Source organism: Amblyraja radiata, chromosome 12 (assembly GCF_010909765.2).
Source record: "Amblyraja radiata isolate CabotCenter1 chromosome 12, sAmbRad1.1.pri, whole genome shotgun sequence".
Taxonomy (NCBI): domain Eukaryota; kingdom Metazoa; phylum Chordata; class Chondrichthyes; order Rajiformes; family Rajidae; genus Amblyraja; species Amblyraja radiata.
Window position 1 is genome coordinate 10,355,021 of NC_045967.1, and position 19,385 is coordinate 10,374,405.

The 19,385-nt window shown below is 43.7% G+C and overlaps 1 protein-coding gene across 1 annotated transcript in view; it reads left to right on the forward strand.

Moving 5' to 3' along the window:
- LOC116979418 (relaxin receptor 2-like) overlaps nucleotides 1–19,385 on the forward strand; it is a 65,799-nt gene that overhangs the window by 15,345 nt on the left and 31,069 nt on the right. The window contains exons 5-7 of the mRNA XM_033030981.1: nucleotides 6,501–6,641; nucleotides 11,577–11,657; nucleotides 16,075–16,180. Of these exons, the coding sequence (XP_032886872.1) occupies nucleotides 6,501–6,641; nucleotides 11,577–11,657; nucleotides 16,075–16,180 (328 nt within the window). The remainder of the gene's footprint in view (nucleotides 1–6,500; nucleotides 6,642–11,576; nucleotides 11,658–16,074; nucleotides 16,181–19,385) is intronic.

A 19,385-nucleotide genomic window follows, 5' to 3' on the forward strand; every position in this document is an offset into this window, starting at 1 on the left:
CCTTAAACTGTGACCCCTTGTTCCGGACTTCCCCAACATCGGGAACAATCTTCCTGCACCTAGCCTGTCCAACCCCTTAAGAATTTTGTAAGTTTCTATAAGATCCCCCCTCAATCTTCTAAATTCTAGCGAGTACAAACCGAGTCTATCCAGTCTTTCTTCATATGAAAGTCCTGACATCCCAGGAATCAGTCTGGTGAACCTTCTCTGTACTCCCTCTATGGCAAGAATGTCTTTCCTCAGATTAGGAGACCGAAACTGTACGCAATACTCCAGGTGTGGTCTCACAAAGACCCTGTACAACTGCAGTAGAACCTCCTTGCTCCTATACTCAAATCTTTTTGCTATAAATGCTAACATACCATTCGCCTTCTTCACTGCCTGCTGCACCTGCATGCCTCCTATTTCCTTCGCTCCATAGATGCTGCTGCACCCGCTGAGTTTCTCCAGCTTTTTTGTGTGCCTACTTTTAATGACTGGTGTACCATGACACCCAGGTCTCGTTGCATCTCCCCTTTCCTAATCGGCCACCATTCAGATAATAGTCTACTTTCCTGTTATTGCCACCAAAGTGGATAACCTCACATTTATCCACATTATACTGCATCTGCCATGCATTTGCCCACTCACCCAGCCTATCCAAGTCACCTTGCAGCCTCCTAGCATCCTCCTCACAGCTAACACTGCCCCCCAGCTTCGTGTCATCCGCAAACTTGGAGATGTTGCATTCAATTCCCTTGTCCAAATCCTTAATATATATCGTAAATAGCTGGGGTCCCAGAACTGAGCCTTGCGGTACCCCACAAGTCACGGCCTGCCATTGTGAAAAGGACCCGTTTACTCCTACTCTTTGCTTCCTGTCTGCCAGCCAGTTCTCTATCCACATCAATACTGAACCCCCAATACCGTGTGCTTTAAGTTTGTATACTAATCTCTTATGTGGGACCTTGTCGAAAGCCTTCTGAAAGTCCAGATATAACACATCCACTGGTTCTCCCTTATCCACTCTACCAGTTACATCCTCGAAAAATTCTATAAGATTCGTCAGACATGATTTACCCTTCATAAATCCATGCTGACTTTGTCCAATGATTTCACCACTTTCCAAATGTGGTGCTATCCCATCTTTAATAACTGATTCTAGCAGTTTCCCCAATACCGACGTTAGACTAACTGGTCTGTAATTCGCTGTTTTCTCTCTCCCTCCCTTATTAAAAAGTGGTGTTACATTAGCTATCCTCCAAGCCTCAGGAACTACTCCCGAATCTAAAGAGTTTTGAAAAATTATCACTAATGCATCCACTATTTCTGGGGCTACTTCCTTAAGTACTCTGGGATGCAGCCTATCTGGCCCTGGGGATTTATCGGCCTTTAATCCATTCAATTTACCTAACACCACTTCCCGGCTAACCTGGATTTCACTCAGTTCCTCCATCTCATTTGACTCCCGGTCCCCTGCTATTTCCGGCAGATTATTTATGTCTTCCTTAGTGAAGACAGAACCAAAGTAGTTATTCAATTGGTCTGCCATGTCCTTGTTCCCCATGATCAATTCACCTGTTTCTGACTGCAAGGGACCTACATTTGTTTTAACTAATCTTTTTCTCTTCACATGTCTATAAAAGCTTTTGCAGTCAGTTTTTATGTTCCCTGCCAGTTTTCTTTCATAATCTATTTTCCCTTTCCTAATTAAGCCCTTTGTCCTCCTCTGCTGGTCTCTGAATTTCTCCCAGTCCTCTGGTAGGCTGCTTTTTCTGGCTAATTTGTACGCTTCATCTTTTGTTTTGATACTTTCCCTGATTTCCCTTGTTATCCACGGATGCACTACCTTCCCTGATTTATTTTCTTGCCAAACTGGGATGAACAATTGTTGTAGTTCATCCATGCAGCCTTTAAATGCCTTCAATTACATATCCACCGTCAACCCGTTAAGAATCAATCGCCAGTCTATCTTGGCCAATTCACGTCTCATACCTTCAAAGTTACCCTTCTTTAAGTTCAGGACCCTTGTTTCTGAATTAACGATGTCACTCTCCATCCTAATGAGGAACTCAACCATATTATGGTCACTCTTGCCCAAGGGGCCACGCACAACAAGACTGCAAACTAATCTTTCCTCATTACTCAATACCCAGTCTAGAATAGCCTGCTCTCTCGTTGGTTCCTCTACATGCTGGTTTAGAAAACTATCCTGCATACATTCCAAGAAATCCTCTTCCTCAGCACCCTTGCCAATTTGATTCACCCAATCTATATGTAGATTGAAGTCACCCATTATAACTGTTTTACCTTTGTTGCACGCATTTCTAATTTCCTGTTCGATGCCATCTCCAACTCCACTACTACTGTTAGGTGGCCTGTACACAACTCCCATTAGCGTTTTCTGCCCCTTAGTGTTTCGCAGCTCTACCCATATTGATTCCACATCCTCAAAGCTAATGTCCTTCCTTTCTATTGCGTCAATCTGCTCTCTAACCAGCAACGCTACCCCACCTCCTTTCCCTTTCTGTCTATCCCTCCTGAATATTGAATATCCCTGGATGTTCAGCTCCCAGCCTTGGTCACCCTGGAGCCATGTCACCGTGATCCCAACTATATCATAGTTATTAATAGCTATCTGCACATTCAACTCATCCACCTTATTACGAATGCTCCTTGCATTGAGACACAAAGCCTTCAGGCTTGTTTTTTCAACACTCTTACCCCTTATACTGAAAAGTAGCCCTTTTTGATTTTTGCCCTGGATTTGCCTGCCTGCCACTTTTACTTTTCACCTTGCTACCTATTGCTTCTACCCTCATTTTACACCCCTCTGTCTCTACGCTCACACATTTAAGAAAACCCTTCCCTTTAATTCCATCCTCCACTATCCCATTCGACACCCCACCCCCCTTATTCAGTTTAAAACCACCCGTGTAGCAGTGGCAAACCTGCCTGCCAGAATGCTGGTCCCACACCTGTTAAGATGCAATCCATCCCTTTTGTACAGTTCCCCCTTACCCCAAAACAGATCCCAGTGATCTAAGAATCTAAATCCCTGCCCCGTGCTCCAGTTCCTCAGCCACACGTTCAGGTCCCGTATCTCCCTGTTCCTGCTCTCACCAGCACGAGGAACTGGAAGCAAACCGGAGATAACAACCCTGGAGGTCCTGCTTTTCAGCATTTTTCCGAGCTCTCTAAAGTCACGCTGCAGAATATTCATCCCCTTCTTTCCGACATCGTTAGTACCGACATGCACTACCACTTCCGGCTTCCATAACCTTCCATAACCTTCCATAACCTTCCATAGCAGCCCACCGTGCGGCACCTTGTTGAACATCCATGTGCACAACATCTACAGCTCTGCCCTCATCAGGTGAATCTGTGGAATTCTTTGCCACAGGAGGCTGTGCAGGCTGTCAGTGGATATATTTAAGGCAGAGATCGATAGATTCTTGATTAGTGTAGGTGTCAGATGTTATGGGGAGAAGGCAGGAGAATGGGGTTATGATGTACATATTTTAAAACGGTTCAATGGAGCGTTCGCTCTATTGAACCAGAAACTATTTCTGTTTAGTTTTTTAGTTTAGAGATACAGAACGTAAACCGGCCCTTCAGCCCATTGAGTCCAAGCAGACCAGCGATCCCCATACACTAGCACTATCCTACACACTAGGGACAATTTATTATTTTATTAAAGCCAATTAACCAATAAACCTTCGGTGTGAAACCATCTGGCTTCTCTCATCAACATTTTTAAACTATCTCCCAGTTCTGGCTTTGCCAATCAGAAGCAATATTATTTCTCTCCACTTCATCACTTTCCTTTGAGTGTCTTGAACAAATTCTTGATTTAAACCTTTAATATTCAAATTGCACAGGATAATTTTAATAATCTCTATTAGCAATTTAAATCTTGGGGTTGCAATCTGGAAGGGCTCATTTTATTCTATCCATCACCTTGTTGAAATCCTTACTGCCCCTAATAATTTTCCATTCTTTTGCTCATATTTCAGTCTCTTTTGTCATGAATTGGAATAACCCTCTGCTCAGTGCTAGACATTCTTCTTAATTTGAATTCACATTAACATGTTGATACCAACATGACATATCAAGGCCAAGTATAATTAAACCCTTCCCAATTCTTTCAAATCAAATACTCCATTCTAGTTTCTGATCTTCATTAATATTGCAATATGATTTTGTCAGATCAAGAAATTAAAAGCATGAAATTGCTTTGTGCTAAAGCATTTTCCCCATTGCATTACACACAGTCATCCCTCCTTTTACAGATTATTTTGCCACTTAATCATATACTTTTTAAAATGATCGTTCTCTAAATAATAACTTCCAGCTATCCTGCTGACTTATGATATTTGATATCTAAGAGATGGGGGATAATAAATCAATCAATCAAATTTTGGACAAAATCCCTGATCTGGAGAGTTTGTGTCCATACATCCAAGTAAGTTGGGGTAGATATAACAGTACTATTGCATATAGTAGGAACAGGAATGGTGGCAGAGATCTAGTGTGAATCCCATGTACAGATATGGAAATAGAACGTACACATATCCAGGCACCCATAGATTGATTAACGATATGTCAGTGGTTATAAAGGTATATTCTATTCTGATCTAATGGGAGAGCTGGCTGCTGTGTCTGATCTACCAGCAGGAGCAGGCCATGAGTGGTGATCAGACTTCATGTGGCGGAACCTGCTCACGGAATGACCTGTTGTGTTTTGATAGCTCACTGTTATTTAAGGCTAGTAAACTTAGTTTGGTTTTAGTTTAGAGATACAGCACGGAAACAGGCCCTGGATAAAGTGGATGTGGAGAGGATGCTTCCACAAGTGGGAGAGTCTAGGATTAGAATCTATAGTCTCAGAATAAAAGAATGTCCTTTTAGGAAGGAGATGAAGAGGAATTTATTTAGTCAGAGGGTGGTGAATCTGTGGAATTCATTGCCACAGAATGCTGTGGAGGCCAAGTCAATGGATATTTCATAGGTAGAGATAGATTCTTGTTTAGTACAGGTGTCAAAGGTTATGGGCAGAAGGCAGAAGAATGGGGTTGTGGGAAAGATAGATCAGCCATGATTGAATGGCGGAGTAGACTTGATGGGCCGAACGGTCTAATTCTACTCCTATCACTTATGAATTTAAGAACATCTGTGAAAAGAGAAACAGTTAACATTTCAGTTAAACCTGTGAGGTTATTGATGGTCTTTGACGAAACATTAACTCTGCATCATGTCCACAGACGCTGCTTGCCTTGCCGAGATTTTCCCTTATATGACAATGGATAGAAACCCAAATACACAATAGGGATTAAGGGTAGTTACTCAGGTTGACAAGCGTTGCAGGGTTACTTGATGAGGTTTGCAGCAGTGACCACAGTTTTTCACTATTTACACAAATAGATTGGACTTGAAAAGCAAAAGTAATACATCATCATTTATGGATGATACTAACTTGAGTAAGTTTATGTTCATTTTTTTTAATTTAAAAAAAATATATTTTATTTATTAGAAGTGAGTACAATGCATTCGTACAAAAACGATATTAACATATTACATTCTCTGTACATGTTCATTAGTGATAGGTGCTGAATTAAGCCATTCAGCCCATCAAATCTACTCCGCCATTCATTCATGGCTGATCTATCTATCCCTCTTAACCCCATTCTCCTGCCTTCTACCCATAACCCCTGACACCTGTACTAATCAAGAATCTATCTATCTCTGCCTTAAAAATATCCATTGACGGCCTCCACAGCCTTCTGTGGCAATAAATTTCACAGATTCACCACCCTCTGACTAAAGAAATTCCTCCTCATCTCCTTCCTAAAGGAATGTCATTTTACTCTATGACCTCCAGTCCTAGGGCCTGCCACTAGTGGAAACATCCTCTTCACATCCACGCTATCCAAGCCTTAGTCCACTCTATCCAGGACTTTCACTATTCACTAAAGAAAAGAACTGCAACATAACAAAGGAAGCCATTGCTAAACAAGGAAAAAATTGATCGACCATCATTTCTGTAGTGACTTTCACTTTAATATGCAGAGCCATACCCTCACATAACCAATGATGGAGTACACTTTCTGACATAGCCCAGCCCATGGATTCCACATGCAATCAACGCCACCCAAGCGAAGCTGTGAATCTATCTAAAAGCTTGCAGTATTAGAAAGGTGTAATAATTGGTGGTTATAATAATGAAATCAGTCTAACTAATGGCTGTTGAAGATGGGGCACTTTATGACAAAGATTAGAAACAATTTGCAAAGTTATATGTGTAAGACAGTTACTGATAAATCCATTTGGGGATATCACCCATTCCTTCGCTCCATAGATGCTGCCTGGCCTGTTGAGTTACTCCAGCAATTTGTGTCTATCTTCGGTGTATAACCAGCATCTGCAGTTCCTTCCCACACAATCCATTTGGGGAATTCAGGAGAAAGTGGATAATTTTATTTTCCGCTGTTGAATACTATCTTTGCATTTTCTTGTTGCAGTTATCATTAAAAGAGAACGGACATCACCGTTCTGCCCTAGTGGATACTTCCCATGTGGTAATGAGACTGTGTGCCTGCCACAGACTCTTCATTGCAATGGAATCGAAGACTGTGAAAACGGAGGAGATGAAAGCAATTGTGGTAGGTGTAATGCAGGGTATGGTCGACAGCGGATGTTGGGGTGTGTGTGACTTGTGTCTATGGGGTTATGTCCGGAAACAGGTTATAAAACTTAAAGGAGCGATTTATTGAGTGTGTATTCTGAAAAATGCATTGTGTGAGGAAACGTCTGCTCTTAATACATCAGCAGCTTTTCTTTTCATCCCAGGAATGATTAGATTAACATATGATGAGCTTTTGACGGCACTGGGCCTGTGCTCGCTGGAGTTTAGAAGAATGAGGGGGAACCTCATTGAAAACAGAATAGTAAAAGGCTTGGATAGAGTGGATGTGGAGAGGATGTTTACACTAGTGGGAGAGTCTAGGACTAGAGGTCAAAGCCTCAGAATTAAAGGGCGTTCTTCTAGGAAGGAGATGAGGAGGAATTTCTTTAGTCAGAGTGTCATAGAGTCATAGAGTGATACAGTGTGGAAACAGGCCCTTCGGCCAAACTCGCCCACACCGGCCAACAATGTCCCAGCTACACTAGTCCCACTTGCCTGCACTTAATCTTCTTCTGTCGTATGTGTTTTAGACCTGCAGCTCCGTTGAGGCGAGCCAGCCCAACGTGTCATCGTCCAGGTCATCAGACCTCGTTCACCATTCGGTGGCCGGTGTTTGGGGCAACTGGTGACTATGTGCTCCACTGTCTGTGTTGGGTCCCCACACTCGCAGGAGGTGCTGTCCACGAGGCCCCATCTCTTCATTGCTACTCCATAGTAACTTAGTCCATAACCCTCCAAACCTGCCCTATTCTTGTAAGGCAGAGATAGATAGATTCTTGATTAGTACAAGAAGGAGGAATGAGGAGGAATTTCTTTAGTCAGAGGGTGGTGAATCTGTGAAATCTATTGCCACAGAAGGCTGTGAAGGCTGTCAATAGATATTGTTCGACGTCCAAAATGCAACACCGCACACTTCTCTGTATTAAATTCCATCAACCATTCCTCCGCCCACCTGGCCAATCGATCCAGAACCTGCTGCAATCGTTCACAACCATTTTCACTATCTGCAAAACCACTAACTTTTGTTTCATCAGTAAACTTGCTAATCTTGCCCTGTATGTTCTCATCCAAATCAATGATATAGATGACAAACAGTAACGGGCCCAGCACCAAACCCTGTGGCACACCACTAGTCACAGGCCTCCAGTCCGAGAAGCAACCTTCCACCATCACCCTCTGCTTCCTTCCATGAAGTCAATTTGCTATTCATTCGGCTATCTCTCCTTGGATCCCATGAGATCTAACCTTCCATAGCAGCCTACCTTGTTGAACATCCATGTGCACAACATCTACAGCTCTGCCCTCGTCAGGTGAATCTGTGGAATTCTTTGCCACAGGAGGCTGTGCAGGCTGTCAGTGGATATATTTAAGGGAGAGATCGATAGAGTCTTGATTAGCATAGGTGTCAGATGTTATGGGGAGACGGCAGGAGAATGGGGTTAGGATGGAGTGATAGGTGAACCATGATTGAATGGCGGAGTAGATTTGATGGGCCGAATGGCCTAATTCTGCTCATATCACTTATGATCTTATGATCTTCATAGAGTCAGAGCATAGAAACAGGCCCTTTGGTCCAACTCATTTATGTTGACCATGATGCCTATTGACACTAATCCTATTTGCCTATATTAGGACTGCATGCCTCTACTCTTTCTCTGTCCAAGTACTTATCCAAATGCCTTTAAAACACTGTAATTGTATCTGCCTCTGCCACCTCCTCTGACAGCTTGTTTCATGTAATCAGAGCGCTGTGTATGAAAAATCTTGCAAGGAGAGGTGCCAAATGATAATATGCAGCATCATTAATTTTGTGCAAGAGACTCCGATGGTAAAATAAGACAACTGTTCTAAATTAGTGAGTGTTAAACATTTAGATCTGTAACAAACAATTACCTCAACATTTCCTTAACTGACGGCATGTGGCAGCAATTCTCAGTACCCTGTACTAGGGTACAGTTGATCCAAGAGCCATTGGATTCCTGCGCTGCCTTAAACAGACCTGGGGAATACAATTCTATCTTTAAGGATTTCACCTTTGTCTGAATTCTGTTACCAAGGATGCCAAGGGATGGCGGGGCTGTCATATGCTGAAAGAATGTAGCGGCTGGGCTTGTATGCACTGGAATTTAGAAGGATGAGAGGATATCTTATAAGATTATTAAGGGAATGGACATGTTAGAGGCAGGAAACATGTTCCCGATGTTGGGAGAGTCCAGAACAAGGGGCCACAGTTAAGAACAAAGGGTAGGCCATTTAGATAAGAAAATACTTTTTCACATAGAGAGTTGTGAATCTGTGGAATTGTCTGCCTCTGAAGTCAGTGGAGGCTGATTCTCTGGATGCTTTCAAGAGAGAGTTAGATAGAGCTCTTGACGATAGCGGAGTCAAGGGATATGGGGAGAAGGCAGGAACAGGGTACTGATTGTGGATGATCAGCCATGATCACAGTGAATGGCGGTGCTGGCTCGAAGGGCCGAATGACCTACTCCTGCACCTATTGTCTATGTCTATACGTGTAAATGTCCAAACAATGATTGGGCATATTTTATTTCCTGAGATTTGAGGATAACCAATCATGGGTTGGCACGGTGGCGCAGCAGTAGAATTGCTGCCTTATAGCACCAGAGACCCGGGTTTGATCCTGACTATTGGTGCTGTCTGTATGGTCTCTCCGTGAATGCATGGATATTCTACGGGTGTTCCAGTTTCTTCCCGCACTTCAAAGATGTACACATGCGTTTGTAGGTTAATTGGCTTCAGTAAAAAAATTAAATTGTCCCTGGTGTGTAGTGTGTGCTCGGTGGGCTGAAGGGCCTGTATCTCTAAACTAAACCAAACTAAAACTAGACAGTATTTTCAAATTTGTGGATTTGCACAATAAGATATTAGGTTAGACATAGACACAAAATGCTGGAGTAACTCAGCGTCTCTGGATAGAAGGAATGGGTGATGTTTTGGGTTGAGACCCTTCTTCAGACTGAGATGCTGCCTGTCCCACTGAGTTCCTCCAGCATTTAGGATAGGTTCTTTATTGTCATTATAACATGTAAACATATACAACGAAATTAAAAATGCCAACCAGTCAGTGCACCATTCACACATTATCTAAAAGCTAACGATACGTAAAAGAGAATATCTGAAATAACTAAAATAAATAACATGAAAAATCAAAAGCATAAACACACAACCATACATTCTTCTGTCGATTACACAATCCCTTTGGTATGTAGCGCACCTGCGCTCATTTGGTGGCTATATTAAGTGTAGTTATTGCTGTGGGATAAAAACTGTTTTTGAGTCTGTTTGTCCTTGTCCTCATTGATCTGTACCATCTGCCTGACGGCAACAGTTCAAACAGGGAGTGTCCGGGGTGGGAAATGTCCTTTATAATGTTCTGGGATTTCTTGAGACAGTGGAACTGTGTAGGTCCTCCAAGATGAGGAGAGGGCAGCTGACAATCCTCTGGGCATTGTCTATAGCCCTCTGGAGCGCTTTCCTCTTAGCCGCTGTGCAGCTGGTGTACCACACGCATACACAGTATGTTAGGATGCTCTCTATGGAGCACCGATAAAAGGACAGCAGCAGTCTCTGGGTGATGTTATTCTTCCTGAGCACCCTCAGGAAGTGCAGTCTCTGCTGGACCTTTTTCAGCAGCGCAGAGGTGTTCACGCTCCATGTCAGGTCCTCCTCAATGTGGATTCCCAGGAAGCGGAAATCCGCCACCCTCTCCACACAGTCCCCTCTGATGATTAATGGTGTAATGTCCGTTTTATTCTTCCTGTAGTCTATTATGAGCTCCTTGGTCTTTGAAGTGTTGAGGAGCAGGTTATTCTCTCCACACCACACTGTCAGCTGCTCCACCTCATCCCTGTATGCGTACTCGTCCCCCCCGGAGATGAGCCCCACCACCGTGGTGTCATCCGCGAATTTGACAATGGTGTTACTGTGGTGGGCGGGGTTGCAGTCATATGTGTAGATGGTGTAAAGCAGGGGGCTCAGCACGCAGCCCTGTGGAGAGCCGGTACTGAGGCTGAGGGCCGTGGATGTGTGATGGCCCACTCTGACTCTCTGGCTGCGACCCGACAGGAAGCTATTTATCCACATGCAGGTGGAGTGTGGAAGTCCCAGGTCCCCCAGTTTGTCCACCAGTTTGTGGGGAAGGATGGTGTTAAAAGCAGAGCTGTAGTCCACAAAGAGCATCCGCACGTAGCTCCCCCGCTGCTCCAGGTGGGACAGTGCAGCATGGAGGGCTGTGGCTACCGCGTCCTCTGTAGATCTATTCGCTCTGTACGCAAACTGGTGGGTGTCAAAGCTTCGGGGCAGGAGTGATGTGATATGACCCCGGACCAGTTTTTCAAAACACTTCATCACCACTGGTGTGAGTGCGACTGGCCGGTAGTCGGTGAGGCTGGAGATGTGGGGATTTTTGGGCAAGGGGACTATGGTGGAGGACTTCAGACAGGGTGGGACAATTAACCTAAAAAAAACGCAAGTCTTTGGGATGTGGGAGGAAACTGGAGCATCCGAAGGAAACCCATGCGGTGACAGAGCGAACGTACAAACTCCACATCGAGGTCAGGATCGAGGTCAGGATTGGGTCCCTGGATGTGTGAGGCAGCGTTCTCTCAATAGCTGCGCCACCGTGCTGTCCGATGACCCAAGCAAGTGCTGCTCGTGCCATCAAATTTGATGAAGTAGCTTTATGATTCCATACATCTTGTAGCTCTTCTTAAGATAAATCTTTCCTTACAGTGTTGCTAAATTGATGGAACTTTTTCCACCATGAACACACACACACTCAAGTATATTCGGCTTTAAATGTGTTCAGATTTGACTTTAGACGTCATCCCAAGAGTGAAGCTTTGTGGGGTAAATTACACCGGTACTCATTTACTTATTTTTCCCATTTCAGATGATTTATCTGGCTGGCCTCAGGTTATGGAATGGTACATGACACAACTTATTCTTGTGGTAGACTCGACGGAAAATTGCAGTGAGTAAACGAATATTTCAATTTATGTGAAAAATAACAATCTGTGGCTTAGAAATTCAGGAGCACTCAATTGTTCATGCAAAAGGGCGGCACGATTGCACAGCGATAGAGTTGCCGCCTTACAGCGCACGGGTTCAATCCTGACTAAGGGTGCTGTCTGTACGAAGTTGTACGTTCTCCCCGTGACCCACGTGGGTTTTCCCCGGGTGCTCCGGTTTCCTCCCATACTCCAAAGATGTACAGGTATGTAGGTTAATTGACTTTGGTAAAAATTGTAAATTGTCCCTAGTGCGTAGGATTGTGCTAGTGTAAGGGGATTGCTGGTCGGCAAGGACTCGGTGGGCTGAGGGGCTTATTTCTGCACTGTATCTCTAAACTAAACTAAACTAAACTAAAGTCTGAAGAAGGGTTTCGGCCCGAAACGTCGCCTATTTCCTTCGCTCCATAGATGCTGCTGCACCCGCTGAGTTCCTCCAGCAATTTTGTGTACCCTAAACTAAACTAAAAGTGGATTTAAAATTGAAGCTTAACTATTCAAAAGAAGTATTTCATTTACCACCATTGCATCTTACTCTATATAAATGCATTCTCCTCAACCGAACAAGGGTTTACTTAAAACATTGTGCTGGAACAACTCAGTGGGTTAGGCAGAGTCCCTGGAGAACATGGATAGGTGATGCTTTATGTCGGGACCCTTCTTCAGACTGATTGTAGGGGTGGGAAGAAAGCTAGTAGAGAGGGGGGGAGGCCAAAGAGTGGCAGGTAACAGGGGAATATGTGTGTGGGGGGGGGGGGGGGGGTTGACTGGCAGATGGGTGGACACAGGGCAGAGATGACAAAAGGTGTGCGACAAAAGGATTGGAGTTGTAAATCGTGAAGCCAGAGGAAGGAATGTAGGTAGAGGGGAGAAATAGTTGTGTCCATGTGGGAGCACGGGGGGTGAGAGGAAAGTGGGTATGGGGGAGGAAGGGGAGGAGGGGGGAGGAAGGGGAGGAGGGTGAGAAGAAAGGGTGTATGGGGGAGGAAGGGGAGGGGGGGGGGGAGGAAGGGGTGGAGGGGAGGGGGGGGGAGGAAGGGATTGGAGTGGGGGGGATGGTGGAAGGGGAGGTGGGGGGGGGGGGGGGGAGGGTTTTTTAGAGATGACCTAAAATTGGAGAATTGAATGGCTTGTTAGCTACCCTCAAAGAACATGGGGTGCTGTCCCTCCAGTTTGGATGTGGCCTCACACTGGCAATGGTTGAGGCCCAGGACAGAAAGGTCAGTATGGGAATGAGAAGGTTAGCAGCAGGCCTTGACGGACCGAGCCCAAGCATTCAGTGAAATGGTTGCCGAGTCTACACTTGGTCTCACCAAGGAGGAACATTGGGTGCTGTAAATTAAGTTAGAGGAGGTGCACGTGAACCTCTGTCTCACCTGGATGGACTATTCGGTCCCTGGATGGAGGTGAGGGAGGAGGTATAGGAGGGACAGGTGTTACACTTCCTGTGGGTGCAGGGGAAAGTGCCCGGGGAGCAGGCGGCCTGTGTGGGAAGGGATGAGGGGCCGAGGAGTTGTGGAGAGATCGGTCTCTTCAGAAGGCGGACAGAGGTGGAAATGGGAAAATGTGACTAGTGATGGATCACATTAGAGGTGACTGAAATGTTGGAGGATTATGCGTTGGATGCAGAGGCTGGCGAGGTGAAGGGTGGGGACCAGGAGAACTCTATCATTGTTCTGTCTGGGAGGGAAGGGGCGTGAAAGCAGAACGATGGGACACAGAGGAGACAGGGGTGAGGGATCCATATAACCATATAACAATTACAGCACGGAAACAGGCCATCTCGGCCCTTCTAGTCCGTGCCGAACACTTATTCTCCCCTAGTCCCACCTACCTGCACTCAGACCATAACCCTCCATTCCTTTCCCGTCCATATACTTATCCAATTTATTTTTAAATGATAAAATCGAACCTGCCTCCACCATTTCCACTGGAAGCTCATTCCACACAGCTACCACTATCTGAGTAAAGGAATTCCCCCTCATGTTACCCCTAAACTTCTGTCCCTTAATTCTCAAATCATGTCCTCTTGTTTGAATTTTCCCTACTCTCAGTGGGAAAAGCTTATCCACATCAACTCTATCCCTCTCATCATTTTAAAGACCTCTATCAAGTCCCCCCTTAACCTTCTGCACTCCAAAGAATAAAGACCTAACTTGTTCAACCTTTCTCTGTAACTTAGTTGCTGAAACCCAGGCAACATTCTAGTAAATCTCCTCTGTACTCTCTCTATTTTGTTGACATCTTTCCTATAATTTGGCGACCAAAATTGTACACCATACTCCAAAATTGGCCTCACCAATGCCTTGTACAATTTTAACAACTTCTATACTCAATGCTCTGATTTATAAAGGCCAGCACACCAAAAGCTTTCTTTACCACCCTATCTACATGTGATTCCACCTTCAGGGAACTATGCACAGTTATTCCTAGATCCCTCTGTTCAACTGCATTCCTCAATTTGCTACCATTTACCATGTACGTCCTATTTTGATTTGTCCTGCCAAGATGTAGCACCTCACACTTATCAGCATTAAACTCCATCTGCCATCTTTCAGCCCATTCTTCCAAATGGCCTAAATCTCTCTGTAGACTTTGAAAATCTACTTCATTATCCACAACACCACCTATCTTAGTATCATCTGCATACTTACTAATCCAATTTACCACACCATCATCCAGATCATTGATGTACATGACAAACAACAGTGGACCCAACACAGATCCCTGAGGCACCCCACTAGTCACCGGCCTCCAACCTGACAAATAGCCATCCACCATTACTCTCTGGCATCTCCCATTCAGCCACTGTTGAATCCATCGATATTCCACCATTAATACCCAACAATTGAACCTTCTTAACCAACCTTCCATGTGGAAACTTGTCAAAGGCCTTACTGAAGTCCATATAGACAACATCCACCGCTTTACCCTCATCAATTTCCCTAGTAACCTCTTCAAAAAATTCAAGAAGATTAGTCAAACATGACCTTCCAGGCACAAATCCATGTTGACTGTTCCTAAACAGACCCTGTTTATCCAGATGCTTATATATATTATCTCTAAGTATCCTTTACATTAATTTGCCCATCACTGACGTCAAACTAACAGGTTTATAATTGCCAGGTTTACTCTTAGAACCCTTTTTAAACAATGGAACAACATGCGCAGTACGCCAATCCTCCGGCACCATTCCCGTTTCTAATGACATTTGAAATATTTCTGTCATAGCCCCTGCTATTTCTACACTAACTTCCCTCAATGTCCTAGGAAATATCCTGTCAGGACCTGGAGACTTATCCACTTTTATATTTTTCAAAAGTGTCAGTACTTCCTCTTCTTTGAATCTCATAGTTTCCATAGCTACTCTACTTGTTTCCCTTACCTCACATAATTCAATATCCTTCTCCTTGGTGAATACCGAAGAAAATAAATTGTTCAATATCTCCCCCACTCTTTTGGCTCTGCAGATAGCTGTCCACTCTGTCTCTCTAATGGACCAATTTTATCCCTCGTTATCCTTTTGCTATTAATATAGCTGTAGAAACCCTTTGGATTTACTTTCACCTTACTTGCCAAAGCAACCTCATATCTTCTTTTAGCTTTTCTAAATTTATTTCTTAAGATTCTATTTACATTCTTTATACTCCTCAAGCACCTCATTTACTCCATGCTGCCTAAAATTATTGTAGATCTCTCTCTTTTTCAGAACCAAGTGTCCAATTTCCCTTGAAAACCATGGCTCTTTCCAATTATTACTATTTCCTTTCAACCGAACAGGGACATAAAGATTCTGTACTCTTAAAATGTCACCTTTAAATGTTCTCCATTTCTCTTCTACATCCTTCCCATAAAACAAAATGTCCCAATTCACTCCTTTTAAATCCTTTTGCATCTCCTCAAAGTTAGCCTTTCTCCAATCAAAAATCTCAACCCTTGGTCCAGTTCTGACCATAATTAGATTGAAACTAATGGTATTGTGATCACTGGACCCGAAGTGCTATGACAGCAAGGGAGAAAGCTATGACATCTATGTGTCAGAAAGGGACAGCTATGACATCCATGACAGCAAGGGAGAAAGCACATTAACTAAAGAAAGAGCACACATTGGATGTCCTAGAATGGAAAGCCTCATCGAGGGAGCAGATGGGGTGGAGACAGGGGGAGAACAAAGAAGGGAAGAGATTGAACTTATTTTTCGCCTTCTGTCACAGTGAGGAATTTGGAGGAGTCACTGTGGTGGATGTTTATGTAAAAATGTATTTTGTGTGTTCTGTTGCTTTTTATTGGTATGGCAAATCAAATTCCTTGTATGTTGCAAAACATACTTGGCTACTAAAGCATGATTATGATTATGATAATTATGATTATCTGTTGCAGCACTTACGACATATCCAAGTAGATGCACGTGTCAAGGGATGTCTGCCGGCTGTAACAGCCTAGGGCTTCTCACAATGCCAACGTTCTCTTCCAATTTAGCTGTACTGTAAGTACAATCACAGCCGTGGACTAACATGTTGGATGTCCACAGCAATGTTTACTTCTCACAAAACAATCTTTCCATCACACATCACATGTCCAATATTTGGGAGGGCCTCAAGTTAACTGGGCATCAAAATGCATGGTTCAAGCTGCAATGGTTGTAAGAGTTAGAATTAAAATAGAATTTAGTGAAGTCATCCAACATACAAAGGTTACCATGTTTGCCATGTATTGGTGCTATGTGAGATGGCAAAAGCCTTAATGGCATTAATGTGCGGAGGGATCTTGAGGTCCAGGTCAAAAGCCCCCTGAAAGTGGCAACACAAGAAGTTAGAATGGTAGAGAGGGTGTATAGCATGCTTGTGTTTAATGGTCAGGCTCTATGAGACCCAGTTGCAGGAGAGATACAGAGGCTTTGGAAAGGGTGCAGAGGTTTACCAAGATGATGCCTGGATTAGGAGCTATAAGGTACAAGGAAATTTTATCCAAAGTTGGATTGTTTTCTCTGGAACAGCGGAGTTTAAAAGGAGGCCTGATGGGAGTACATAAAATTATGAGCGATATTGGTCAGGTAGACAATCTAAACCTTTTGCCCAGTGTGGAAATGTCAAAGACTAGAGAGCATAGTTTTAAGGTGAGAGGAGCAACGTTTAAAGGAGATGCTTGGGCAAATGTTTTACACAGAGGGTGGTGGGTGACTGGAAGGTTGGTAAGTAGCAGGTGTAGATAACTGAATGGAAATATAATGCAGAGATGATAAATTATGTTGATCAGAAAAGATTGGATGCTTATTCTTCCCGGTTGCAAGCTATTCAGCAATGGCAAATAAGAAAATAGAGTTGATACTGTGGAGATTAAGAAGCAGGTGTACAAAAAAATATTGAAAGATGCAAGAACTATAGAGTAATGAAAGTGCAAGATTCTGCTACGAGAATGAGTGGTACCGTGATTGCATTAGAAGCAAGGAAGGTGAGGAATTTCCAAATTGTGATCAGAATTTTGGGTCAACCACGAGATTTTGATGATTGTTGTCCTAGACAATGAAGTTTATCAAGTGGAAACATTTACAACTAGGGAGTGTTTTAGGTATAGATAATAGACAATAGGTGCAGGAGTAGGCCATTCGGCCCCTCTAGCCAGCACCCCCATTCAATGTGATCATGGCTGATAATCCACAATCAGTACCCCGTTCCTGCCTTCTCCGCATATCTCTTGACTGCTATCTTTAAGAGCTGTCTAGCTCTCTCTTGAAGATCTCCTCTCATCCTTCTAAATTCCAGTGTATACAAGCCCATCCGCTCCATTCTATCAACATATGACAGTCCGGCCGGCCCGGGAATTAACCTGGCGAACCTACGCTGCACTTCCTCAATAGCAGGAATGTCCTTCCTCAAATTGGAAGACCAAAATTGCACACAATACTCCAGGTGTGGTCTCATAAGGGCCCTGAAAAACTGCAGAAGGACCTCTTTGCTCCTATACTCTACTCCTCTTGTTATGAAGTCCAATATGCCATTTGCTTTCTTCACTGCCTGCTGTACCTGCATGCTTACTTTCATTGACTGATGAACAAGGACCCGCAGATCCTGTTGTACTTCCCCTTTTCCCAACTTGACTCCATTTCGATAGTAATCTGCTTTCCTGTTTTTGCCACCAAAGTGGATAATCTCACACTTATCCACATTAAACTGCATCTGCCATGCATCTGCCCACTCACCCAACCTGTCCAAGTCACCTTGCATTCTCATAACATCCTCCTCACAGTTCACACTGCCACCCAGCTTTGTGTCATCTGCAAATTTGCTAATGTTACTTTGAATCCCTTCATCTAAATCATTGATGTATATTGTAAATAGCTGCGGTCCTAGCACCGAGCCTTGCGGTACCCCACTAGTCACTGCCTGCCATTCTGAAAGGGACCCGTTAATCCCTACTCTTTGTTTCCTGTCTGCCAAACAATTTTCTATCCATTTCAGCACTCTACCCCCAATACCATGTGCTCTAATTTTGCCCACTAATCTCCTATGTGGGGCCTTATCAAATGTTTTCTCAAAGTCCAGGTACACTACATCCACTGGCTCTCCCTTGTTCATTTTCCTAGTTACATTCTCAAAAAATTCCAGAAGATTAGTCAAGCATGATTTCCCCTTCTGACCTGGATCGATCCTGCTACTGCTATCCAAATGTGCCGCTATTTCATCTTTTGTAATTGACTCCAGCATCTTCCCCACCACCAATGTCAGGCTAACTGGTCTATAATTCCCTGGTTTCTCTCTCCCGCCTTTCCTAAATAATGGGATCACATTAGCTACCCTCTAATCCACAGGAACTGATAGAGAAACAAATGATTTAGACTTTACACGTAAGTCTATAGAGATTGCATATTCTGGTTTATATAAAGTGCTGGAGTACCTCAGTGAGTCAGGCAGCATCGCAAGAGAATATGGTGATGTTTTGGGTCGGGTCCCTGCTTCAGATATATGAGGATGTTGCTTGGACTTGAGGGCCTGAGCTATAGGGAGAGATTGAGCAGTCTTGGACACTGTTCCCTGGAGCGCAGGAGGATGAGAGGTGAACTTGTAGAGGTGTACAAAATCATGAGAGGAATAGATTAGATAGACGACTAGAATAGGGGAATTGAGAACCATGGGACATAGATTTAAGATGAGGGAGCAAAGATTTAATAGGAACTTGAGGGGTTACCTTTTCACACACAGGTTGTTAGGTGCTTGGAACGAGCTGCCGGAGGAGGTAGTTGAGGCAGGTAATATAGCAAATTTAAGAAACATTTAGACGGGTACATGGATAGGACTGGTTTAGAGGGATATGGGCCAAACACAGACAGTTGAGACTTGTATACATGGGACATGTTGGTCGGTGTGGACAAGTTGAGCCGAAGGGCCTTTCTCCACACTGTGTGACCCTAATATCTCAATTCCTCTGCCCTCATCCATTGAGACTTTTACAATGATGTAGATGTTTGATACAGGTAGACCTGAATAATTCAGAACATTTGCTCCAGATAAGAGCTCCCTGCTGCTAAAAATGTTGTGGTAATAAAATGAAAAATGTATTCAGAATGTTTTTTATCTTTCTCGCCATCTAGAGAGATGAATGATAACAACATCACAGCTCTCACAGATGAAATGTTCATTGGATATCCAGAACTGAGTGTATTGTAAGTACTTCTACAACAATGAACAATTTAA